The 25,337-nt window shown below is 38.3% G+C and overlaps 3 protein-coding genes and 1 long non-coding RNA gene across 11 annotated transcripts; all 4 read right to left on the reverse strand.

Annotated features, from left to right (window-relative positions):
- Nucleotides 1–500: 500 nt before the first annotated feature.
- Nucleotides 501–5,503, reverse strand: LOC125000574. Of its 2 annotated transcripts, XM_047576102.1 has the most exons (7): nucleotides 5,323–5,503; nucleotides 5,167–5,218; nucleotides 2,037–2,944; nucleotides 1,394–1,714; nucleotides 1,161–1,275; nucleotides 888–912; nucleotides 501–803 (listed from the first exon to the last, which is right to left on the reverse strand). In XM_047576102.1, exons 3-7 carry the CDS (start codon nucleotides 2,098–2,100, stop codon nucleotides 663–665), a joined length of 666 nt encoding a protein of 221 aa, XP_047432058.1. In that variant the 5' UTR covers nucleotides 2,101–2,944; nucleotides 5,167–5,218; nucleotides 5,323–5,503; the 3' UTR covers nucleotides 501–662. The 2 variants fall into 2 exon arrangements, with proteins under 2 accessions (XP_047432058.1, XP_047432059.1); XM_047576103.1 differs by lacking the exons at nucleotides 5,167–5,218; nucleotides 5,323–5,503 and having other exon boundaries at nucleotides 2,037–3,029.
- A 4,797-nt stretch (nucleotides 5,504–10,300) lies between these two features.
- LOC125000573 lies at nucleotides 10,301–13,944 on the reverse strand. Of its 4 annotated transcripts, none has more exons than XM_047576099.1 (5): nucleotides 13,826–13,917; nucleotides 11,303–11,623; nucleotides 10,888–11,020; nucleotides 10,639–10,687; nucleotides 10,301–10,540 (listed from the first exon to the last, which is right to left on the reverse strand). In XM_047576099.1, the coding sequence occupies exons 1-5, from the start codon at nucleotides 13,887–13,889 to the stop codon at nucleotides 10,445–10,447; spliced, it is 663 nt and encodes a 220-aa protein (XP_047432055.1). In that variant the 5' UTR covers nucleotides 13,890–13,917; the 3' UTR covers nucleotides 10,301–10,444. The 4 variants fall into 4 exon arrangements, with proteins under 4 accessions (XP_047432055.1, XP_047432054.1, XP_047432056.1 ...); XM_047576098.1 differs by having other exon boundaries at nucleotides 10,888–11,023; nucleotides 13,826–13,916; XM_047576100.1 differs by lacking the exon at nucleotides 13,826–13,917 and adding an exon at nucleotides 11,774–12,201 and having other exon boundaries at nucleotides 10,888–11,023.
- A 2,208-nt stretch (nucleotides 13,945–16,152) lies between these two features.
- On the reverse strand, nucleotides 16,153–16,784 carry LOC125000595. Its single transcript, XR_007111344.1, has 3 exons — nucleotides 16,554–16,784; nucleotides 16,357–16,393; nucleotides 16,153–16,275 (listed from the first exon to the last, which is right to left on the reverse strand). It is a non-coding gene; the product is annotated as an uncharacterized LOC125000595 (long non-coding RNA).
- Nucleotides 16,785–21,417: 4,633 nt separating this feature from the next.
- On the reverse strand, nucleotides 21,418–25,211 carry LOC125000569. Of its 4 annotated transcripts, none has more exons than XR_007111335.1 (5): nucleotides 24,961–25,211; nucleotides 24,463–24,783; nucleotides 22,168–22,300; nucleotides 21,919–21,967; nucleotides 21,418–21,813 (listed from the first exon to the last, which is right to left on the reverse strand). XR_007111335.1 is itself a non-coding variant. In XM_047576085.1 (5 exons), exons 1-5 carry the CDS (start codon nucleotides 25,022–25,024, stop codon nucleotides 21,700–21,702), a joined length of 684 nt encoding a protein of 227 aa, XP_047432041.1. In that variant the 5' UTR covers nucleotides 25,025–25,211; the 3' UTR covers nucleotides 21,423–21,699. The 4 variants fall into 4 exon arrangements, 2 of the variants coding, with proteins under 2 accessions (XP_047432041.1, XP_047432042.1); XR_007111334.1 differs by having other exon boundaries at nucleotides 21,419–21,813; nucleotides 22,168–22,303; XM_047576085.1 differs by lacking the exon at nucleotides 24,463–24,783 and adding an exon at nucleotides 22,588–22,908 and having other exon boundaries at nucleotides 21,423–21,813; nucleotides 22,168–22,303.
- Nucleotides 25,212–25,337: the final 126 nt, after the last annotated feature.

Genomic DNA, 25,337 nt, shown 5'->3' on the forward strand with positions numbered 1-25,337 from the left:
CATACAGTAAGAAACAGCCAGGTGATTTACTGCCTTAAGGAGGGGAATCCTTGACACCTTCATTTCTGCGTTTATACCTGCAAGCTTATAGGAAGTGTTATCAAAATGATACTGAAGCTTGTTTGACAACCTTAATTATATCGTTTACAGTGTCGTAATAACAGGCCTCCTTACCTTTTACTATCACTTCAGGACGCTGGAAGATATTTACTGTAAATCAATGAGGATTATGAATAAAAAAACAAACAAACATACGTTTCAGTTAAATACTTACTCTGAGAGAAGAAAGTGATTCTTGTACATGACAGTAGGTGGCGCTGTTGACTTGATGTAATGCACAAGACACATGAAAATTAAAGAATGAGGGCAACAACGGATTTGTTGAATTTCTCATTATACACCATCATCTATAAAGTAGTCTTTACTAGATAACTAAAAAAAATAAAAATAATTGTGGATAATATATAATTGAGGCTGACATTAAAAGAATACAAAGCTCATGTTTTTAACCATTTATTCACCAGATTGAATCATTGTTACAGCACAGCTGTCAGATTTGAAGCACTTTTGCAATTAACAGTCCAAATGCTGACACCTTGTGGACAACAGGCCCAACTACACTTCAGCTGAGCAACAGGTCACGTGAGGATAAAAAGAAGGCGCTATTCTACAAAACCTTTCCCGTCATCTCCTTTTAATGTGTTTGCCTGCTTCGTTTGGGGGTCCTGCAGATTGACGGTGGAATAAAGTCCACTTTCTGTCCGCCTGAAGGTGCTGTACGGCTCGATGTCTGTATACGCCCCCTTCAGACAGACACATAAGCAAAAACAATCAGGTAAATAGTCCACAGAAAATGAAGAAAGGTGTCATATTTTTCGGTACAGTACCCTGCTCATTGCTTCCAGTTGAGTTCTGGTGGACAAACAGAGAGATGTATTAGAAGCAGAGTTGTGTGTTTACTTACTCATTGTGAGACCAGTTTTTAGGTGCTAGGACAGGAAATGAAAGACAACAGAGTTCCTTTCCTGGTTGATGTGAAACTTAAAGTTTGGGACTGCAGTGTCTTTGAAAATCATGTAACAATGCAACTTAGCAAAAAGAAAAAAAAAATTAACATGTAAATGAAGACAAGGTGATATCTCAGTGCAATTCCCTCTCACCGACGGCGTAGTCTTCTGTATTTGCATCCCAGGATAACAAAAGCTACAAAGATGACTGTTGCAGTTGAAGCACAAATGATTATAGGTTCTGTAGAATTTCTGACGCTTTCATCATCTAAACAAGAAAAAACATGTTAGAAAATTAGTATTAGTATTAGGAGAAAGCTAAGACACAAACATGAATTAGTTTGGCTAATAACTGTACAATGAAATGAAGAAAATGAGATGCCTACCTTTCACAGTGATATTGAGATGGAGAGTGTATGTTCCACCACGAAATGAACACCGACATGTGTAGTTTCCACTATCAACTAATTTTAAATCAGTCAGATGGAGAGATATAGTATGGTTCATTTTTTTCAGCAAGAAGCTGGAGCCACATTCATGTTGAAAGCCTTGTCCATGATCATACAAAAGATGACAATCTTTATCCTGGTGCATCTCAGTTCTGATCTTACAAACTATAAATGTGATAACATTCTCAGTTGTATTGGTGCATAGTGGAGTGACATCTGGTTCTTTATCAATGGTCTTCTCAAGATACTCTTGTATCACTGTAATCAGACAATTAAAACAGAAATTACCAATGGCTTTCTCCAATACCCTCTGATTCACTGCAATCAGACAGAAAACTATTCAGCATAAGGACACATTTCCTCTCTCCGTTATGTTTCATGCTATCACGATGATTTGTAGAGTTTCGTTGATGCATATTCAAGCAACATCTGGATTTTTTCAACTGTAGTCTCTATCAATCAATTGCAATCAATATAAAATCAATTCTGGGCTAGCCACCGCTGTAAATTTGGATTTGGTGAAAATTCAAACTGTTAATATCAATGGAAAACTACGAAAATGTAGAGGTGTGTAAATTACCTTCAGAGTTAGAGTGCATCGTTTGGCTCAGAAGCAGAATAAGGCACACTTTCAGTGTTTCCATTCTGGTCGACAGCTGCTAAGAGTGTATTCAACACCGAAGCGAGGAGGACCAGCAAACCCTTCTGAAATATATTCTCTAGTCACCTAAACCTCAAACTCTGTGCTGCACTCAGAGAGGTGCGCACCAGTGTGAGCACTTCTGAAAAGGAAGTGTGCTTTTTAGGGGTCTGCTTCTGCTTTCCCTTGATGAAGCCCTGAAGGTAAAACAGCGAGCAGACACACAATACAAACAGAAACACATTCAGGCTGGAATAGTTTTTATTAAACTGACGTGTTTGTTAAAACTGAAGGAATCAAAACAGATTAAATTTGAAATTCAAAAGTTTGTGTCTGTTTAATAGCGCTCATGCCATCAAACATCAGGTCCCACGCTCAGACGTTTGTCACTTGCCTTACCCCGCATGTGTTTTTTTTTAGCATGTTGGGCTAAGAGAGATGGTGAACAGCGACATTTGCAGTTGTGGCTTTCACATATTCTCAGGCCTGACCTCGAGGTATAAATATGAAACAGCACACTCTAAGCAACTTGTTGCAGTTTATGTCCCTTACCTCTTTGTTACGGAAACACAGCACCTTCACTTAGCGGATAGTTAAAAATGGATACAGGAACACCTCACTTCAAGCAAGTGACACGACTTTGCCGTTTGTTGTGAAGTCTACTACTGCTGTATGAACAAGATCCTACGGTCCATAGTCTACACCGAGATGACTTGAAGGTTTTCGTAGATTTCTGCATCAGTTTCCTCATAAATCTCGCGTTGGAGGTTAACTGAGGTCATTGCTTGGTAGAGATCGTCAGTAGGGTACTCAAGGCTTGCGTAAGTGGCATCAGGATCAACTTCATCCTAAACAAAAAACACAAACCGAAGACAAAATATGTCATGTTTCTTGAAATGTTCAGGTCTTCGAGCTGTCATCTCCAACTGAAACTGCTCAGCCAACACACTAAACTCAAAATCAATAGTTTATTTTCATCAACTGACAAAATACAGTGAATGGACAGAAGAAAAACCTAAATCAAATCAGTATTTGGTGTGACCATTCTCTGCATTCAAACTAGCATCAGTGCTTCTAGATACACTTAAGTCTCAACACAGTGTCATGGTGGGGAGAAGTACACCGGTACACCGTGTCAGTGATTTGCTTTGGAGCAATATCTGCACAATATCCTCCAGATGGAGGCAAAAGAGGTTACAGTATGCAGTGGATGGATATATCCAAAATAATAAAATATGAAACGAGTGGGAAAATATGGTCCTCAAGGCGAAAGCATAGCGGTCAATGGCAAAATCTGAGAAACTCCATGACCTGTACCTCAAATACAACGAGCACAGCCTTGAGGATCAGAAAACAAAATCAGTTTAAATTGCCTGTTGGTGTAAACTGACGAAAGCCCTTTATACTTTACTACTAATACTTTAGCCCATTCTAGCCTTAACTTGGAGCAGACGTATGGATTCCTATTCTTGAAATTTAGCTGGGAGTTTGATCCACTTAAAGTACCACGTTTGCGGTGTTTACTGCTTCGGGAAGAACATGGCTCCCCCAGCCAAACTCTTGTGGTACCTAGTGTCCAACTTACATATGCCAGACACAGCACGCCACCATTTTGCTTGTTGGAGGTCAGCAGCTTGACTAGAGATGGCTAATGTTAAGGTTTTATCCGATACCAGTGCCAAACCGGTACTTTTGTAACCATGACCTTTCTTAAAAGGTGCCCGAAGCAGTACTTAAAAAATAGAAAACATACAAACTTTGTCCAAGAACAGTGGCTTTTACAAGTTATTTTGTGATGTGCAACCTGAACAGAATAGTCATTTAAATAATATAAATACAACTAAGACTAAGAAAAAAATGAACCAATATAAAATAAAATCCACAACAACTGTCATAATTATCATAATAAAAACAGCAGGGTATCAACTACTCTCCTTTCCAGCAATGCTACAAACTCTGCTGTTGTGGGGTCTCGCAGGCTATCAAAGACAGTAGAGTTCTCGACTTATTCAAAAAAAAAAGAAAAAATACTACGTGTTGTCAGATGTTTAATCAAATTTGAGGTGTTAGTTACCTCCCTTGCACGATATTACCTTTGAGCACTTGTAGGTTGTCCAGTCTGCATCTTTTGAGGTGAAGTACAGCCCAACTTTTGACTGTTTTGCCTTAGGCATTTTGAAGGTTCACTTCCATCCATGCAGGACAAAAACTGACGTGACATCACGTGTAGCGTCGGCATGTGTGACTCTATGGGACCCATCCCTAAGCATGACAGACCTCGTTACATAGTAACGGTTGCTAGGATCTACAATTGGACAATGACCGTTTGGGGGTGGGGTTTTATGTAAGGTCAACTCCTGCCTGTATTTCTCAGCATTGAGGACACCATAAATCCTGACCGTATCTCTAAGTCAATCTGCAGAAATGCAGCCCCAAACTTGCAAGGAACCTCCACCATGCTTTACTGTTGCTGCTCATTGTTGTACCGCTCTTCAGCTCTATTTCAATCTTTTTACTCATCGGTCCAGTCCAGAGCAGCTGCTGCCACTTTTCTGCACCCCAGTTCCTATGTTTTCTTGATCACCTCATCTACAATCCTACAAAATCCCTTACTTTGTGAAAGCGTACCTATTAGAACTCATATAGGTTTGAAGCTAGAGCTAGTAACATCAAATATTGATTTGATTGTCTTTTGTTCAATCATTTTGCATTTTATAAACTGATGAAAATATACAATTATGATTTGTATTTTTGAAAGCATTCTTAGTTGACAGCATTTTTTCCACACTTCTTTACATGCAAACGCCTAAAAAAAACAAAAAAAAAACAAGGGTCGCTAGAGCAATAATCTAAGAAGAGGTGCTTGTGCAATTTCTTTTTGGTTTGGGCCAGAACCTGTGCAGCTGATAAGATGATATATTTTCATAAAATTAAATCAGTTCCTCAAGAATGAAGGAATGAATTTGTTGCCACCACAAAAATTGAAAAAAATTGAAAAACTGAAATTACAAACTACTTTACAGCAGATCCTGGGATTTTAGGGGCAAAATAATATAAAAATGTTACTCACCAAAGACGCAGGAGTCTGATTCGCAAACTGTCCTAGGAACCTCGACAAGACACTTTAAAGAAGAAACCGTACTAGTGTTAATGAAACATGAGCTCAAATTCACGTTATCGATAATTATTCGAAATGAAATATAACCAAGACAAGAACTACGATTACTGCAATTGTTCGTTGTGTCGTCTCCTGTGGATCAATCCGAGGATAACTACAGCTACGAGGATGAACATGACTACACCGATTACAGCACCGTGATTTCTTTTCCCCTCAGAGTTGTCGCCATCTTCTACATCAAATACAATAATCAGAAATTTGTTGAGATCTGCCACTCAAAGCTGAAGAGAAGAAAAAGACGCTCTTACCTTCCACAGGGATATCATCATGGAACGTATGTTTTCCGCCTAAATACGAACAGTGACAGGTGTAGTTCCCACGGTCAGCTGACGTTAAATTGGTCAGACGGAGGAAGACAGTCTGATTCTTTGTAATCAGTGCGAACCTGGTTTCACATTCATGCTGTAAGTCTTGTCCATGTTGATACAACAGACGACATTCTTCTCCCCGTCTCCTCTCAAATCTTATTTCACATTCTACCGTGAGGATGTACAGCGTACTATTGGTGCATATTCCAGTGACATATTCCTTCCCAACTGTCTCCACAGGAGTCGCTGAAATCGATTATGAGAAAAATAGTGATGGGTGTTTATTTGAATTTGTTGAATATCAAACAACACTTGTTCCATAAGATTACAGTAGATAATTATAGAAAATGTTTCTTCTTCAAACCGAAGACGAAAGATTGTGAGACAAAAATATCTTGGATAAATGTTGCATCAGGAAAACTTGAGATTACCTTCACTGTAAAGATGCACGGGTAGTGTCAGCTGCAGAAAAATGCAGAGTTTCAATACCTGCATATTGATCATGAAGCAACTGTTGCTGGCAACGTGCAGTGCACCATACTGAGGTGTGGAGAACAGACAAACTCCTTTGAACTGTCGCCAACTAAACCTCAAGCTTCCACCTCTTCAAAAAAAATGTAAGCGCCCCGAAGTCACGGCTTCTTTTTTAAAGATGCTCTAAAGATAGCAGGGCAAGTGCACCAATACAAAAACCTATTTAGTTTATAATTGGGTCAGGTCGACAAACATCAGGTTTAAAGTCACACGTTCACTTCACAAGCTCGGTATGAGCCGGATCAGTCTGATTTTAATTTTATTTCGATACAAAGCCGATCAGCTTTGTATCGAAAGATCAGCTTCTCTTCCAGATATGAAGAAAATAGGCCAGAAATAAGCATACAAGTAAACAAAACACTATAACATTATGTGTTGCAAACCTACAATAAATCCCTTAAAGGACGATATCATGAAATCACTGACGAGGCCTAATTCAGCAGTAGCTCTGAATCAGGAGGCTCTGGAGGTGGCTGCATATTACTCAACATCTTTGGTCATGACCCATGACACAGCAAGGACTGGTGGTCAAAAGGAGGAACGATATCAACAGAAAACTTAACAGATAATTCATGCAGTGAGCCAGCATTTTGTTCTTCTTTTGTAGCTCCTTGAGAAAGCATGAAGAGTCACAACTGCAACAGTTGCTCATTTGCCAGTTCATTAGGTACACAAGCCATAAGAAAGGGTCTTCGAGAGTAACAGTTCCCGTCACTAAACGTTCGCGCTCTGTGTCTGCTTTGAATGCAGCAAGACTGCAAAATGAACTGTTAAAACTGTTTCTCACCTCCAACAGTCAACAAGTTATTTAACCCCAACAATGAGTAGCTTCTTATGTCTTCAACAACCATGTGGAAAGACACGTCCCGTGATCGTGGAAAAGATGTTAGTCTGTTTGAGAAAGGTCAAATCGTTGGCATGCATCAAGCAGAGAAAACATCTGAGGAGATTGAAGCATCTGAGGAGATTGAAGCAGAAACTACTAAAATCGGGTTAAGAACTTTCCAACGCATTACTGAAAACTGAAAAGATAGTGGGGAACCATCGTCTTCCAGGAAGAAATGCGGTCGAAAAAAAATCCTGATTCATTGTGACTGGCGATCATTTAAACGTTTGATGAAATCAAATCAAAGAAAAACACCAGCAGAACTCAGGGCCATGTTTAATAGTGAAAGTAAGAGCCTTACACCACGCACAGTGTGAAGGGAACTCAAGGGACTGGGGCTGAACAGCTGTGTAGCCTTAAGAAAACCACTAATGAGTGAGGCTAACCGGGGAAAAAGGCTTCAATTTGATAGGGAGCATAAAGATCTGGACCAACGGAAGTGCTCTGATGAGTCCAGATTTACCCCATTTAACAAACATTACATTATTTAAATAACAAATTGGCTCAATTATATTGTTCTTATTCTTAGATATTCTCGTTTTTTAAGCTATTGTCAACTTAGAATAACTTTCTCCTACCTTCGTCTGTTGAGGCATCTGTAGAAGACTGTTGTGGTTGATGAGCAAAAAATTGTCAACAGATCACCTTGAGAAAAAAACAAAACAAAAAAACTCAGTTTTATTTGGTGTTTGCTTTAATATTTTCATGCAAATATAGAAGTGTGTGTGCTCAACATTTAATATCTAATAGGAGAAAATAATATTGTTGTCAGTACTAAATTATTATTATGCAGTGTTGCGTGTACACAAATATTGGCAACAAAACTGATGTCATGATTTTATAATACACCTCTTGTGTTCAAACCATTTCAAACAGGTATATCTCAAGAGTTTAAAATTTCCAGCTGGTCCTCTGTCTAACTAGCATTAGCTTTTGTTGTACATTGAACACTAAACTTTTCTGATGTTTTGTGGGAGTGAGACAAAGTGGTATAACTATTTTGAATGTATCACACATTCATACTTACCACTGTCCGTTTTCTTTCATCTTCCTCTTGTTATGTTTTTGTTTTTTTTGCGTGTCCTAAGAGGTAGGTTTGCTTCATGTTATCAAGCAGCACCAAGCCAGCTAGCAGTGGGGCCCATTAGGGAGACTCTCAACATGTTGTTGTTGCAATGTCTAAGAGGGTTTCAAATGTTGTGATTATCGACTGCATGTCTACAGCACCGGGGAGGCCCCTTCTAGCCACTAGCGAGCAGTGGCTAGAAGGAGGCCCTATCAGGGGGGATTCCCAACGTCTTGTCGTTGCAGCGTCTATAGAGGTTCCGTCATTGTCATTGATATAGATCAATATCAGCCGTCTCTGGGGGCCCCCTTCTAGCTTGGGGCCCTACGCAATTCACTAGTTTGCCTGTTAGCTTGTGACTTACTCTGAGGGTAAGAAGATAGGCAGATGAAGTGCCTGTCTACTGTACAAGCCTGTGGGGGCAGTGCTATGATCTGGGGTTACAGCAGTTGCTCAGGTCGAGGTTCAGCAACGTCATGCCCAAAGAATGAGGTCAGCTGACCACCTGAATTCATTGAATGACCAGGTTATTCCGTTGATGGATTGTTTTCCTTCCCCGATGCCACGGGCGTACTCCAAGAAGACAATGCCAGGATTCATGGGGCTCAAATTGTGAAAGACTTGTACAGGGAGCACGAGACATCATTTTCACACATGGATAGGCCACCACAGTCCTGACCTGAACCCCACTGAGAGTTTTCGGAATGTGCTGGAGGAGGCTTTGAGCAGTGGTCAGACTCTCCCATCACCAATAGAAGATCTTGGTGAGAAATGAACGCAACACTGGATGGAAATAAATCTTGTGACATTGCAAAAGCTAAACGCAGCCAATGAAATATTTTGGTGCCAGGTAGTGTATATATACAAGAAACATCTTGATAATTGTGTTTTAGATATTAATAGCAAATAATCTTCTCATCTGGCTGATTAAATCAGCCATTAACATCGCACTCCTGGTGTTCTGGAAACTGAAACCAGTCTGATATTGTATGTTGACAATCTTCACAAACTGCCCACCTGTGGGAAATGATCTTGTTAGACAAAGAGAATGTATGACGGGAAAAATACAAAGATCATGATCAACATCTCCTCAATCTCCTCATTTTCTACATAGTATTAGTGTAACAAAATGTTTTATCGCTGCGTCCTAGAGTGACACCTGTTATCTTGACTGAATGTTTCACAAACGCCTCCGCACTCACTAGCAGAAATGGTACGTGTTTAGATGTCCTCCTTAAAGAAAAGCATTGTAAGAACACACAAAGAGGCAGAAGTAGGACAGAACGCGGTTTCGGTGCAACCATAATGATCAGGAGGCTGATAGCAGTGTTTTCTCAACCTAAATGTCAAACCTTATTCCGAAACCAAAGTGCTTCTGGGGTCCTGCCTTTATGTGGCACCCTCTAAATATAAAACAAGTGCCCTCAAACCCATTTAGATCACACCAGAATGATCTAAGTGGAATGAGAAGTTTAGGCCGTAAAAGAAATATGTAGTGAAAAGCTTGACCCATAACGTCCATAGTTGTAGGGAGGATGGTAAACTACCGACACAGCTCTTTTGTTACCTAAACCGCAAACCTTAGCCACACCATGTTGCAACAGGAAGCCCCATCTAGTTCATCTTTAAAGCTGATGATTTTGTGTAATTCCGCATCAGTTTCTGAGCAGCTACTACTCTACTATACTACTACTACTATACTCACACAAGCCCTCTTTGTCTCTTTAAGCTTTTCTTATATTTCTTCATGAAGTCCTGGTGGTTTGTGGCAAACAAACCGCATGGACTGGGCTTGTTGCTTGCAGCACACATCAAACATGGCGTGAAAAAGGAAAAGAGAAACACAAACGATTAACTGTCAAGAATCAGGAATACGGAAGCCCTGGATTGAAATTTGTTAATGCCAGAATGCTTCATATGGACAGATACAAGGACAGTTCATAACTTGACGAAGGGCTCGCTGCTCACAGGGGTAACCAAAGGACGCTCGACCAAAAGCAAAGTGTTTTTAGGGCTGCTTTGAAGGCTTCTGTGTTTTAGAGATGCGATGGATCTGCGACATCACGCAGGCTGCAAAGAAAGGTTCAAGGCAGACGTGGGCGACGACAGGAAGCTCAGGCAGGAAGCATGTAAACTCTAAGCGTCAGGTCAAGCGTGTTTGAACTTCAAAACAGGCTCAAACGCCCAACGTCGCCCACTCACGTCACTAACAATCTGTTCACAGTAGGTATCACAGATTTTCACACATTTTATTTTATACTTGCATTTGTTTTACAAGAGAGTTCACTTCCTTTAAAAATATCAAACTCACATAAATGATTAAATACATGGAAAATAATGTTCTAAATCATTATCATTTATGTGTTAGACGTATTATTAGTCCTCGTTTTTAAACAGTGTTACTCTTGCAGTTGTGTAAAGTCCATTCTCCGTCTGAATGAAGACGCTGTACGGCTCGATGGCCTCTGCTTCCTGCAAGATAACAAGAGATAATATGTCATTTTTTTGCTGTTGTTTTTAAAAAATATATACATAGAGCAGTGTGAAGTTCAGAAGGTGCAGCATATTACCGTGGGCAGTATCGTGTTTGGTTGACTGGTTATTGGTTCAGTTTGTGTTCTGTTGGACATAGAAACATAAATTGTTACTAATTGTGTACCTGCTCTGCATTGTGTTAGTTTGTGATTTAGATTTAGAAAAAGATCTCTCCCACAATCTCTAACAGTACAACAAACAATTTGATTAAATGAAACGTAAGGAACAGAAATTTTTAAGTGTGATTAATAAAGTAACTTAATTAGTTTTTATTAATCTCTTACCTGTGGCGTCTTTTTGTGTAGACAAATCCCAGGATGATGCAAATTACTATGATGAATATAGTGACTCCAATATAAACATAAGAGAGAGGAATATCCGTAGCTGTGGCCAAGACTTCATCATCTTCATCTTCATCTTCTTAAATGTTGACACGTAAAATCAGATTAGAAATGTAGAACAGGTTTTTAACATCAATGACCAACATTAAGATAGTTCTCAACATTACTACGAAAGTAACGCATCATCATCTAACGTTGAATTACTACAATTTATACTGTTAATATTTAATACCAGTGGTTTAGGTGTACCACAGTTTTTTTTATTAAAGTAACAGACATATCCGTATTGATTCTACTAAACAACAGAAAAAACAAACAGCAATATATGTGACTATTACAAAATGAATGAATCTCTTACCTTTCACAGTGATATTCAGATGAAGAGTGTGTGTTCCACCAAGATATGTACACTCACAAGTGTGGTTCCCACTTTCCTTTGGTGTTAAATTGATCAAGTGTAGAAACACGGTGTGATTTTCCTTCACTAGTGTGAACCTGGAGTCACATTCATGTACAAAGTCTTGTCCGTATCGATACAACAGACGACACTCTTCTCCCTGGTTCATCTCAGTTCTGATCTTACAAACTATAAACATGATAAAGCTCCCAGTTTTATTGATGCATAGTGGAGTGACATCTGGTTCTTTACCAATGGTCTTCTCAAGATACTCTTGTATCGCTGCAATCAGACAATTAAAACAGAATCCATTCAGCATGAAACGGATTTGCAACAGAAACCAACAGAAAACATTAAAAACACAGTGCTGTTCCCTTTAAACTAGAGAAGGAAATATTGACTAAACAACGTGTATAAAAGTAGTTAGGATACCTTCACTGTCAGTGCAAGAAGTCAGGAGTACAGCAAGCCACAGTTTCCATGTAACCATAGTGGACAAGATTGCTGGCAGTTTACAGTGTACTGTACACTTTATGTAAGAAGAGTGCGCTTTACTTCACATGCTAAAACCTCAGACTCTCGGCTTTCGCAGAGATGCGAGCTGGTGTGAGGACGTCAAAAAGGAAGTGGAGGATGGTTCAGTTTGTGCCTTTATGTCAACACCAAAAAGAAGAAAAAAATGGAGCCACAATTATTTATAGGCTACCTGGATTTTTTTTCTTTTTGTTAAGGTTGTTTAAGACAAAAACAAACAATCAGAAGCATGAAACAGCAGGTTGATGCAAAACAACAAAGAATCCAAGCAGGGAAACAAATACAGCAGCTACAGACACAGATGAACTGACAACTAAAAGAAATGAGAAAGAAACTACTCTTTAACTGGATTTAGGGGTCAGAGATTTGGGCAACCTCCAAATCCAAGATGGCTGCTCCACATATCGACTGTAGCAGAAGCTGTAACAATATACTGTTTGTTAGCACTTCTGTCTGTGTGTGTCTCATTAAATCAGTTGTACAGACAGGACAATCCAACTTCTCTGTGTGTGTGTATGTGTGTGTGTGTGTGTGTGTGTGTGTGTGTGTGTGTGTGTGTGTGTGTGTGTGTGTGTATGCGGAAAAGACAGCAGCAGGCAAAAGAAACACATAAAAACAGGAAGTCAAATGAACATGAACGCACGAGATAAGCGATATTTTCAAAGCAAAGCAGGAAATCAACAGCAAGAAAACCCAAAGCCCTGAAACCTTCGCTGTCTGAAGACAAGTGGTTCAGAAACTATTACATGTGATTGGACGAATGTCCCTCGCCACAAATGAAGTGATAAATGATAGTTCATAATAATGACAAGAGTCTACTTTGTTTTAACAATTGATTTTGTTTTATTATATTTGTTATTTCAAGACAGTATGTTTAAAATATGTAAAACTTTAAGCCCCGTCTCACTCGGTGTATTCCACTTCCAGAAACAGAACACACGATCCAGACTAAGTATTCTGACATTAAAAGTACTGGTAAAAGTTACAGTAGTAACAACATATTACCATGTACAGTGCTGTGGTCATGTGTTCCATTTCTTCTCTGTTGGGGGATTGAAGCACAAAAATTAATTATTAGAAATTGTCTATTTGTGTAACTTTGCTGAAGAGACCTCTCCTTAAATTAAAAAAAACGAGCAAGGGAAGGTAATTACAATAAATTATAAGTAATATTTTTATACTATTTCCTACCCAACGCAAGTTTTCCTGTTGATAAATCCCAGGATGATTCCAATCACCATGACGAATGCAGTCACTCCAATAACATCATAAGAGAGAGGAATCTCAGGAGAACCGACGGACTCTTCATCATCATCTTCTTTACATTGAAAGGAAGATCAGTATCACACACATTCATTATCTTTTTGATGATTTACTTTCAGCGTTTTTTCCCTACAATACAGACTAACACATGAACATGTGCAACCAGTTTTATAGAATAAATTAATCTCTTACCTTTCACAGTGATATTCAGATGAAGAAACTGTGTTCCACTAAGATATGTACACTCACAGATGTGGTTCCCACTTTCCGTTGATGTTAAATTGATAAAGTGTAGAAACACGGTGTGATTTTCCTTCACTAGTGTGAACCTGGAGTCACATTCATGTACAAAGTCTTGTCCGTATCGATACAACAGACGACACTCTTCTCCCTGGTTCATCTCAGTTCTGATCTTACAAATTATTAATGTGATAACATTCTCAGTTGTATTGGTGCATAGTGGAGTGACATCTGGTTCTTTACCAATGGTCTTCTCAAGATACATCTCTGCCCCTGTAATTAGACAATTAAAACAGAAATCAAATTGGATGAGTTGACATGTGCTGTATCTGTAAAACCTAAAACATTACAATAAGAAAACAGAAAATATTCAGATGATGTCGTTAAACCCAAGAAAAGACGACTAAGAACAAGATTATGATAAACTAAAGAGTGAATACAAAATACCTTCGCTGTCAGTGAGAAACATCAGCCTCAGAAGCAGAACAAACCACAGTTTACCTCCACCCATACTTATAATGACATTTAACAACAAAGCAGCTCTCAGTGAGACATTGGTGGGCAGTGTGTAGTAGTTTATGGGCACACACAGACACAGACACACAACACTTGACTTCTGCTACCAAAACCTCAGATTTGCGGGTTTTGCAGAAGTAAGAGCTGATGTGTGCGTCTCAAGCAATATTTTTAGACCAGTCAGTCTCCAACTAACACGAAGGACCACGTGCATTTCTGTGCAAAATCTTTTCACAAATATATAATTTACCCACACGACATTAGTTTAAGACATTAAACATTTAATTTTACAGACTGACACATTTAAGCAGTTTTCACAACAACTGCATTAAAAGAAGTAAGTTGGGTTTCGTGCAGTGTCTCTGACGTCAGCACACAACCAGAAGAACGACGACTGAACTCTCACTGCGAACAGACCACAGTAACTTCCGTCAAATTAGAAGTTGCTGTTAACTTTAAAACTACACTTTAAAGTTAATCAATGTAGAAATCTTTGACATTCTTGGCTTAGTTAAAATATGGAGGCTTCCAAACACTGACAGTCACAAATAAAGCAAAGAGACATTAATTTTTCGCAGTTTCATTCGTTTTAGTTGTATAAATTTTACAATCATGTTATTACATGATGATAAATAGGTTTAACACTTTATTTTTTATGATTTCTTTGTGTAGAGAGAGGAATATCTGCAGCAAGTAGATTACTAAGTAGATTGGTGATAAACTAAAGTAAGGTTGAGTCTGGCCTCCAAAGAATGACCTAAAGAATGAATTAAATACACAGATATTGCCATATAATAAAATGTTAGCATTAAATTGGAACAATCTAAAAATCTGACTCACACTGACACTAAAACTTTCAGCCCCGACCTGAAGGAACAGTTGCTTGTTCTTGATGAAAGGTAGCTCCTCTGCAAACAGTTTCTCATATCGTTTAAATGCATCAGTGGGACACACAATTTGGTTTCTCAGAAATAGCCACTTCCTTGTCATTTTAACACCTTATACCATGTGTGAAATGGTTGTCATGGTATTCTTGGTTGGACTGAGCCCATTTTTCTGTGACTATAGTTACTTGGTAGCAGATTTCTTAAATGATCCTGAATACAAGCCTTTACTGCTGTAGTTTATTATGTTGCTTGGGACGAGACCACAAGCTAAATATCTATAAGCAAATGTACAGTATGTAAAACTGCACATAATAAAGTGACTTCATGCTGAGTTGTCAAGTGTAAAACAGAATACTGTACACTGAGGGGGTTTCACTTACAGATAATCCATATGGACTCGACCTTGTGTGATTTCTATAAACAAGAGGGGATATTGGAGGTGTATTTGTTCATATCAGTGAAATAACAACAGGATAAACTACTTAGAGAAGCATCCATCCATCCACTCATTAACTCAGAGCTGTTTTATGCTTTGCTACAAGACTCCGATTACTGTGAGAAAATGGTTGAATATCCTAAACTACAGCATTTTTCTCCATATACTATTAACGCCAGCTGCCTCCATTTTAAGGCATGTGCTGCGATGACATCTAGCGGTGAGATTGCGAACTGCATTCAATTGAAAGCCAACATTCTCTGAGCCAGTGTTTGTTTTTTACATCCTGAGCTACTCTAAAACAATCAACCATTCATAGTTAAAGATACACTGATGAAAACAACTATTTCGTGATAATACATGGCCCTAGATACACACAAGTACTTTGAGTAGAAGATATTAAAAATTCAACTGCAATGACTTTTCCTCACGATAAATCCAACAGAAAGTCATGAAATATTTTTTTCCATCAGTATTTAGATGCTCAGATTAAGTTGAGCAAGGAAGATGATTCTAACTTCATTCCTTCACATCTACTCTTCGGCATTCTCTTCTCCTCATCCCCAGCACTAAAATATAAGGATGTCAGGATTGAATACTAATGATCATTTAGTTCACACATTAAATCAGTTGTACAGACAGTACAATCCAACTTCTGTGTGTTTGTGTGTATTCGCAAAAGACAGCAACAGAAAAAAACCCACAGGAACAGGAAATCAAACAAATATGGACGCGCAAGATAAGCGATATTTTCGAAGTAAAGCAGGAAATCAACAGCAAGAAAACCCAAAGCCATGAAACCTTCACTGTCTTGTTTGGTGCAATTCAAGACGACAAGCAGTTCAGAAACTATTATATATGAATGGACGATACAGATGAGATAATTAGTAATATGTGAATTTAAATAATAGCTCATGATAATAACAATAGTCTACTTTGTTTAACAATTTCTTTTATTATTTTATGTGTTGTTCAAGACAGTAGGTTTGTCAGTAAGACAGAAGAAATGAAACATATATAAAACTTTAAGCCCCGTCTCACTCGGTGTATTCCACTTCCTGAAACAGAACACACGATCCAGACTAAGTATTCTGACATTAAAAGTACTGGTAAAAGTTACAGTAGTAACAACATATTACCGTGTACAGTGCTGTGGTCATGTGTTCAATTTCTTCTCTGTTGGGGGATTGAAGCATAAAAATTAATTATTAGAAATTGTCTATTTGTGTAACTTTGCTGAATAGATACAGAGACCACTCCTAAAATAAAAAAAAATAAAAAACAAGGGAATGTAATGACAGTGAATTATAAGGAATATTTTTATACTATTTCCTACCCGAGGCAAGTTTTCCTGTTGATAAATCCCAGGATGATGCAAATTACTATGATGAATATAGTGACTCCAATATAAACATAAGAGAGAGGAATATCTGTGGCCGGGACGTCGTCCTCTTAAATGTTGACACGTAAAATTAGATTAGAAATGTAGAACAGGTTTTTAACATTAATGACCAACATTTAGATAGTTCTCAACATTACTACGAAACTAACGTATCATCATCTAACGTTGAATTACCATCTTTTATACTGTTAATATTAAGTGTATTATCACAAGCAGAGGTTTTATTGGTTTAGGTGTACCACAGTTTTTTAAAATAAAGCAACAGACATCCATGTTGATACTATTAAGCAACAGAAAATAACCAGTAATCTATAAAATAGGTGACTATTTTAAATGAATCTCTTACCTTTCACAGTGATATTCAGATGAAGAGTGTGTGATCCACCAACATATATACACTCACAAGTGTGGTTCCCACTTTCCTTTGGTGTTAAATTGATCAAGTGTAGAAACACGGTGTGATTTTCCTTCACTAGTGTGAATCTGGAGTCACATTCATGTAGAAAGTCTTGTCCATGTTCATATAACAGACGACACTCTTCTCCCTGGTTCATCTCAGTTCTGATCTTACAAAATGTAAATGTGATAACTTTCTCAGTTTTATTGATGCATAGTGGAGTGAAATCTGGTTCTTTACCAATGGTCTTCACAAGATATTGATGTACCACTGCAATCAGACAATTAAAACAGAAATCAAATTTAATGAGTTGACATGTGCTGCATCTGTAAAACCTAAAAACACTAAAATAAGAAAACAGAAAATATTCAGATGATGTCTTTAAACCCAAGAAAGGACGACTAAGAACAAGATTATGATAAACTAAAGAGTGAATAATATGAAATACCTTCGCTGTCAGTGAGAAACATCAGCCTCAGAAGCAGAACAAACCACAGTTTACCTCCACACATACTTATAATGACATCTAAACGACAATGCAGCTCTTAGTGAGACGTTGGTGGGCAGTGTGTAGTAGTTTATGGATGAGGACACACACAACAGTTTCCATTTGACTTCTGCTACCAAAACCTCAGATTTGTGGCTTTTGCAGAAGTATGAGCTGATGTGTGCGTCTCAAACAATATCTTTAGACCAGTCAGTCTCCAACTAGCATGAAGGACCACGTGCATTTCTGTGCAAAATTTTGCACACTTCATGATTTACCCACACGACAAATTCAACAAATTCCAAGACATTACAACTTTAACTTTACAGACAACCACGGCTCAACTCTCACTGCTAACAGAAAAAAAGCTTTAACGTTAATCAATGTAGAAATCTTTGACATTCTTGGCTTAGTTAAGATATGGGTGTTTCCAAACACTAACAGAGTCAAATAAAACAAAGATGTCCAACGTCGCCCACTTACATCTCTGATCACAGTAGGTAAATAACGGTTGTTGTTTGAGCAGCAGTTCAGACTCAGATAGAAATAAAGACACAAAAAAAATAAACACATTTTATTTTATACTTGCATTTGTTTTACAAGAGAGTTCACTTGCTTTAAAAATATCAAACTCACATAAAGGATTAAATACATGGAAAATAATGTTCTAAATCATCATCATTTATGTGTTAGACACATTATTAGTCCTCGTTTTTAAACAGTGTATTCTTGCAGTTGTGTAAAGTCCATTCTCCGTCTGAATGCAGACGCTGTACGGCTCGATGGCCTCTGCTTCCTGCAAAGTGATGCACAGTTAATAATTTTTTTTTTGTTGTTGTTGTTTTTTTAAAAAAAAGTTCAGAATGTGCAGCATATTACCATGGGAAGCGCCGTGATTTCTTTTCCCCTCAGAGTTGTCGCCATCTTCTACATCAAATACAATAATCAGAAATTTGTTGAGATCTGCCACTCAAAGCTGAAGAGAAGAAAAAGACGCTCTTACCTTCCACAGGGATATCATTACGGAGCGTATGTGTTCCGCCTAAATACAAACAGTGACAGATGTAGTTCCCACGGTCAGCTGACGTTAAATTGGTCAGACGCAGGAAGACAGTCTGATTCTTTGTCATCAGTGTGAACCTGGTTTCACATTCAAGTAAGTCTTGTCCATGTTGATACAACAGACGACACTCTTCTCCCCGTCTCCTCTCAAATCTTATTTCACATTCTACTGTGAGGATGTACTGCGTACTATTGGTGCATATTCCAGTGACATATTCCTTCCCAACTGTCTCCACAGGAGTCGCTGAAATCGATTATGAGAAAAATAGTGACGGGTGTTTATTTGAATTAGTTGAATATCAAACAACACTTGTTCCATAAGATTACAGTAGATAATTATAGAAAATGTTTCTTCTTCAAACCGAAGACGAAAGATTGTGAGACAAAAATATCTTGGATAAATGTTACATCAGGAAAACTTGAGATTACCTTCACTGTAAAGATGCACGGGTAGTGTCAGGTGCAGAAAAATGCAGAGTTTCAATACCTGCATATTGATCATGAAGCGACTGTTGCTGGCAACGTGCAGTGCACCATACTGAGGTGTGGAGAACAGACAAACTCCTTTGAACTGTCGCCAACTAAACCTCAAGCTTCCACCTCTTCAAAAAAAATGTAAGCGCCCCGAAGTCACGGCTTCTTTTTTAAAGATGCTCTATTCTCATTTTTTAAGCTATTGTCAACTTAGAATAACTTTCTCATACCTTCGTCTGTTGAGGCATCTGTAGAAGACTGTTGTGGTTGATGAGCAAAAAATTGTCAACAGATCACCTTGAGAAAAAAACAAAACAAAAAAATTCAATTTTATTTGGTGTTTGCTTTAATATTTTCATGCAAATATAGAAGTGTGTGTGAACATTCATGGACATAAATATTATCTTTCTCTTCTAAATACAAAATAGTCACAGTTTGGATGGAATAAAATGATCTACTGACAGCAGAGCTGATGTTGGTTTCACCAGTGTTAGCAACAATGTCAACAACAAATGCATTTCTAATAGGAGAAATTAATATTGTTGTTGTCAGTACTAAATTATTACATGCAGTGTTGCGTGTACACAAATATTGGCAACAAAACTGATGTCATGATTTTATAATACACCTCTTGTGTTCAAACCATTTCAAACAGGTATATGTGAAGAGTTTAAAATTTCCAGCTGGTCCTCTGTCTAACTAGCATTAGCTTTTGTTGTACGTTGAACACTAAACTTTTCTGATGTTTTGTGGGAGTGAGACAAAGTGGTATGACTATTTTGAATGTATCACACATTCATACTTACCACTGTCTGCTTTCATGCTCCTCTTGTTATTTTTTTGTTCTTTTTGCGTGTCCTAAGAGGTAGGTTTGCTTCATGTTACCCAGCAGCACCAAGCCAGCTAGCAGTGGGGCCCATTAGGGAGACTCTCAACATGTCGTTGTTGCAATGTCTAAGAGGGTTTCAAGTGTCGTGATTATCGACTGCATGTCTACAGCACCGGGGAGGCCCCTTCTAGCCACTAGCAAGCAGTGGCTAGAAGGAGGCCCTATCAGAAATGGTACGTGTTTAGATGTCCTCCTTCAAGAAAAGCATTGTAAGAACACACAAAGAGGCAGAAGTAGGACAGAACGCAGTTTCGGTGCAACCATAATGATCAGGAGGCTGATAGCAGTGTTTTCTCAACCTAAAGGTCAAACCTTTTTCCGAAAACAAAGTGCTTCTGGAGTTCTGCCTTTGTGTGGCACCTAAAAGAAATATGTAGTGAAAAGCTTGACCCATAACGTCCATAGCTGTAGGGAGGATGGTAAACTACCGACACAGCTCTTTTGTTACCTAAACCGCAAACCTTAGCCACACCATGTTGCAACAGGAAGCCCCATCTAGTTCATCTTTAAAGGTGATGATTTTGTGTAATTCCGCATCAGTTTCTGAGCAACTCCAGCATCCTGTGTATCCAAGAGTAAACAGACATGCTGTTGGGTTTTACAGGGGTTAATAAGGCCTTCAGCCTATGTATAACCTTGGGAAGAATCAAGAAGAATGTTACTTACACCATCTCACCATATCAGGAGTTGTCTTTCGCTTTGCTGCAGCTTACTCACAGACTAGGACACATCACACCCTAATATCTCACACACTGGAAACCAGATAAAGCTAATCGCTACACATAGAAACTCACTGACACATGAGAGGCAGTACTCCTCCCCATTGTCTTACAGGCAGGGTCTAGGTAGAATAAGGTCACTGTACGTCCCTGAAGTGGGGCTTTTGGTTCTTTTTACCTCTAAGGTGAACTGACCGAAGCCTCAGCGTTGAATCAATATCTATTCTCTGTGTACCAAATAAATATCCAAAACCTGAGAAACTGTCACGTGATTTGTGTGTAGGTGAACCACCCTTTCCAAACGGTATAAAGATCCTGGGCTGAAGGAGAGGAAAATATCCTCCTTCGACAATACTCACACAAGCCCTCTTTGTCTCTTTAAGCTTTTGTTATGTTTCTTCATGACGTCCTGGTGGTTTGTGGCAAACAAACCGCGAGGACTGGGCTTGTTGCTTGCAGCACACATCAAACATGGCGTAAAAAAGGAAAAGAGAAACACAAACGATTAACTGTCAAGAATCAGGAATGTTGTTATGTTGTTGTTAATGCCAGAATGCTTCATATGGACAGAATACACGGACAGTTCATAACTTGACGAAGGGCTCGCTGCTCACAGGGGTAACCAAAGGACGCTCGACCAAAAGCAAAGTGTTTTTAGGGTTGCTTTGAAGGCTTCGTGTTTTAGAGATGCGATGGATCTGCGACATCACGCAGGCTGCAAAGAAAGGTTCAAGGCAGACGTGGGCGACGACAGGAAGCTCAGGCAGGAAGCATGTAAACTCTAAGCGTCAGGTCAAGCGTGTTTGAACTTCAAAACAGGCTCAAACGCCCAACGTCGCCCACTCACGTCACTCACAATCTGTTCACAGTAGGTAAATAACAGTTGTTGTTTGAGTAGCAGTTCAGACTCTGATAGAAATAAAGAAGATTAAACTATCACAGATTTTCACACATTTTATTTTATACTTGCACTACACTTTGCTTCCTTTAAAAATATCAAACTCACATAAATGATTAAATACATGGAAAATAATGTTCTAAATCATTATTATTTATGTGTTAGAGACATTATTAGTCCTTGTTTTTAAACTGTGTATTCTTGCAGTTGTGTAAAGTCCATTCTCCGTCTGAATGAAGACGCTGTACGGCTCGATGGCCTCTGCTTCCTGCAAGATAACACAAGATAACAAGTTAATACGTCATTTTTTTGCTGTTGTTATAATAAATATATACATAGAGCAGTGTGAAGTTCAGAAGGTGCAGCATATTACCATGGGCAGTATCGTGTTTGGTTGACTGGTTATTGGTTCAGTTTGTCTTCTGTTGGACATAGAAACATAAATTGTTACTAATTGTGTACTCGCTCTGCATTGTGTTAGTTTGAGATTTAGATTTAGAAAAAGATGTCTCCCTAAATTTCTAACAGTACGACAAACAATTTGATTAAATGAAACGTAAGGAACAGAAATTTTTAAGTGTGACTAATAAAGTAACTTAATTAGTTTTTATTAATCTCTTACTCATGGCGCCTTTTTGTGTAGACAAATCCCAGGATGATGCAAATTACTATGATGAATATAGTGACTCCAACATAAACATAAGAAAGAGGAATATCTGTAGCTGTGGCCAAGACTTCATCATCTTCATCTTCATCTTCTTAAATGTTGACACATAAAATTAGATTAGAAATGTAGAACAGGTTTTTAACATCAATGACCAACATTAAGATAATTATCAACATTACTACGAAACTAACACATCATCATCTAACGTTGAATTACTACAATTTATACTGTTAATATTTAATACCAGTGGTTTAGGTGTACCACAGTTTTTTTTATTAAAGAAGACATATCCATATTGATTCTACTAAACGACAGAAAAAAACAGCAATATATTAAATACGTGACTATTACAAAATAAATTATCTTTATTCTTACCTTTCACAGTGATGTTGAGATGAAGAGTGTGTGTTCCACCAGTATATGTACACTCACAGGTGTGATTCCCACTTTCCTTTGGTGTTAAATTGATCAAGTGTAGAAACATGGTGTGTTTTTCCTTCACTAGTGTGAACCTGGAGTCACATTCATGTACAAAGTCTTGTCCGTATCGATACAACAGACGACACTCTTCTCCCTGGTTCACCTCAGTTCTGATCTTACAAATTATTAATGTGATAAAGTTCCCAGTTTTATTGGTGCATAGTGGAGTGACATCTGGTTCTTTACCAATGGTCTTCTCAAGATACTCTTGTATCCCTGCAATCAGACAATTAAAACAGAATCCGTTCAGCATGAAACGGATTTGCAACAGAAACCAACAGAAAACACTAAAAACACAGTGCTGTTCCCTTTAAACTAGAGAAGGAAATATTAACAAAGCAACGTATATAAAAGTAGTTAGGATACCTTCACTGTCAGTGCAAGAAGTCAGAAGTACAGCGAGCCACAGTTTCCATGTAACCATAGTGGACAAGATTGCTGGCAGTTTACAGTGTACTATACACTCTATGTAAGAACAGTGCGCTTTACTTCACATGCTAAAACCTCAGACTCTCGGCTTTCGCAGAGATAGGAGCTGGTGTGAGGACGTCAAAAAGGAAGTGGAGGATGTTTCAGTTTGTGCCTTTATGTCAACACCAAAAAGAAGAAAAAAAACGGTAAAACAATTAAGAGTCCAAGCAAGGAAACAAATACAGCAGCTACAGACACAGATGAACTGACAACTGAAAGAAATGAGAAAGAAACTACTCTTTAACTGGATTTAGGGGTCAGAGATTTGGGCAACCTCCAAATCCAAGATGGCTGCTCCACATATCGACTGTAGCACAAGCTGTAACAATATACTGTTTGTTAGCACGTCTGTGTGTCTCATTAATTCAGTTGTACAGACAGGACAATCCAACTTCTCTCTGTGTGTGTGTGTGTGTGTGTGTGTGTGTGTGTGTGTGTGTGTGTGTGTGTGTGTGTGTGTGTGTGGAAAAGACAGCAGCAGGCTAAAGAAACACAAAAAAACAGGAAGTCAAATGAACATGAACGCACGAGATAAGCGATATTTTCAAAGCAAAGCAGGAAATCAACAGCAAGAAAACCCAAAGCCCTGAAACCTTCGCTGTCTGAAGACAAGTGGTTCAGAAACTATTACATGTGATTGGACGAATGTCCCTAACCACAAACCACAAACCACAATTTATTTTGTTTTAGTATATTTGTTATTTCAAGACAGTATGTTTAAAATATGTAAAACTTTAAGCCCCGTCTCACTCGGTGTATTCCACTTCCTGAAACAGAACACACGATCCAAACTATCCAAAGTATTCTGACATTAAAAGTACTGGGAAAAGTTACAGTACATATTGTGCTGTGGTCATGTGTTCCATTTCTTCTCTGTTGGGTAATTGAAACACAAAAATTAATTATTAGAAATTGTCTATTTGCGTAACTTTGCCGAATTTATACAGACCTCTTTAAAAAAAAAAAAAAAAAAAAAAAAAAAACAAGGGAATGTAATGACAGCGAATTATAAGGAATATTGTTATACTATTTCCTACCCGAGGCAAGTTTTCCTGTTGACAAATCCCAGGATGATTCCAATCACAACGACAAATGCAGTCGCTCCAGTAACATCATAAGAGAGAGGTATCTCAGGAGAACCGACGGACTCTTCATCATCTTCTTAACGTTAAAAGGAAGATCAGTATCACACACATTCATTATTTTTTTTGATGATTTACTTTCAGTGTTTTTTCCCTACAATACAGACTAACACATGAACATGTGAAACCAGTTTTATAGCATAAATTAATCTCTTACCTTTCACAGTGATATTCAGATGAAGAGTGTCTGTTCCACCATCATATAAACACTCACAGGTGTGGTTCCCACTTTCCGTTGATGTTAAATTGATCAAGTGTAGAAACACGGTGTGATTTTCCTTCACTAGTGTGAACCTGGAGTCACATTCAGGTACAAAGTCTTGTCCGTATCAATACATCAGACAACACTCTTCTCCCTGGTTCATCTCAGTTCTGATCTTACAAACTATTAATGTGATAAAGTTCCCAGTTTTACTGGTACATAGTGGAGTGACATCTGGTTCTTTACCAATGGTCTTCTCAAGATACTCTTGTATCGCTGCAATCAGACAATTAAAACAGAAATCAAATGTAATGAGTTGACACGTGGTGCATCTGTAAAACCTAAAAACACTACAATAAGAAAACAGAAAATATACAGATGATGTATTTAAACCCAAGAAAGGACGACTAAGAACAAGATTATGATAAACTAAGTATGAATAATACGAAATACCTTCGCTGTCAGTGAGAAACATCAGCCTCAGAAGCAGAACAAACCACAGTTTACCTCCACCCATACTTGTAATGACATCTAAACAACAAAGCAGCTCTTAGTGAGACGTTGGTGGGCAGTGTGTAGTAGTTTATAGATGAGGACACACACAATAGTTTCCACTTGACTTCTGCTACCAAAACCTCAAATTCGTGGCTTTTGCAGAAGTATGAGCTGATGTGTGTGTCTCAAACAATATTTTTAGGCCAGTCAGTCTCAAACTAGCATGAAGGACCACCTGCATTTCTGTGCAGAATGTTTAACAAGTTCATAATTTACCCACATGACAAATTCAACAAATTCCAAGACACTGGACATTCAACTTTACAGACTGACAC

This window comes from Mugil cephalus, chromosome 23, assembly GCF_022458985.1.
Source record: "Mugil cephalus isolate CIBA_MC_2020 chromosome 23, CIBA_Mcephalus_1.1, whole genome shotgun sequence".
Classification (NCBI taxonomy): domain Eukaryota; kingdom Metazoa; phylum Chordata; class Actinopteri; order Mugiliformes; family Mugilidae; genus Mugil; species Mugil cephalus.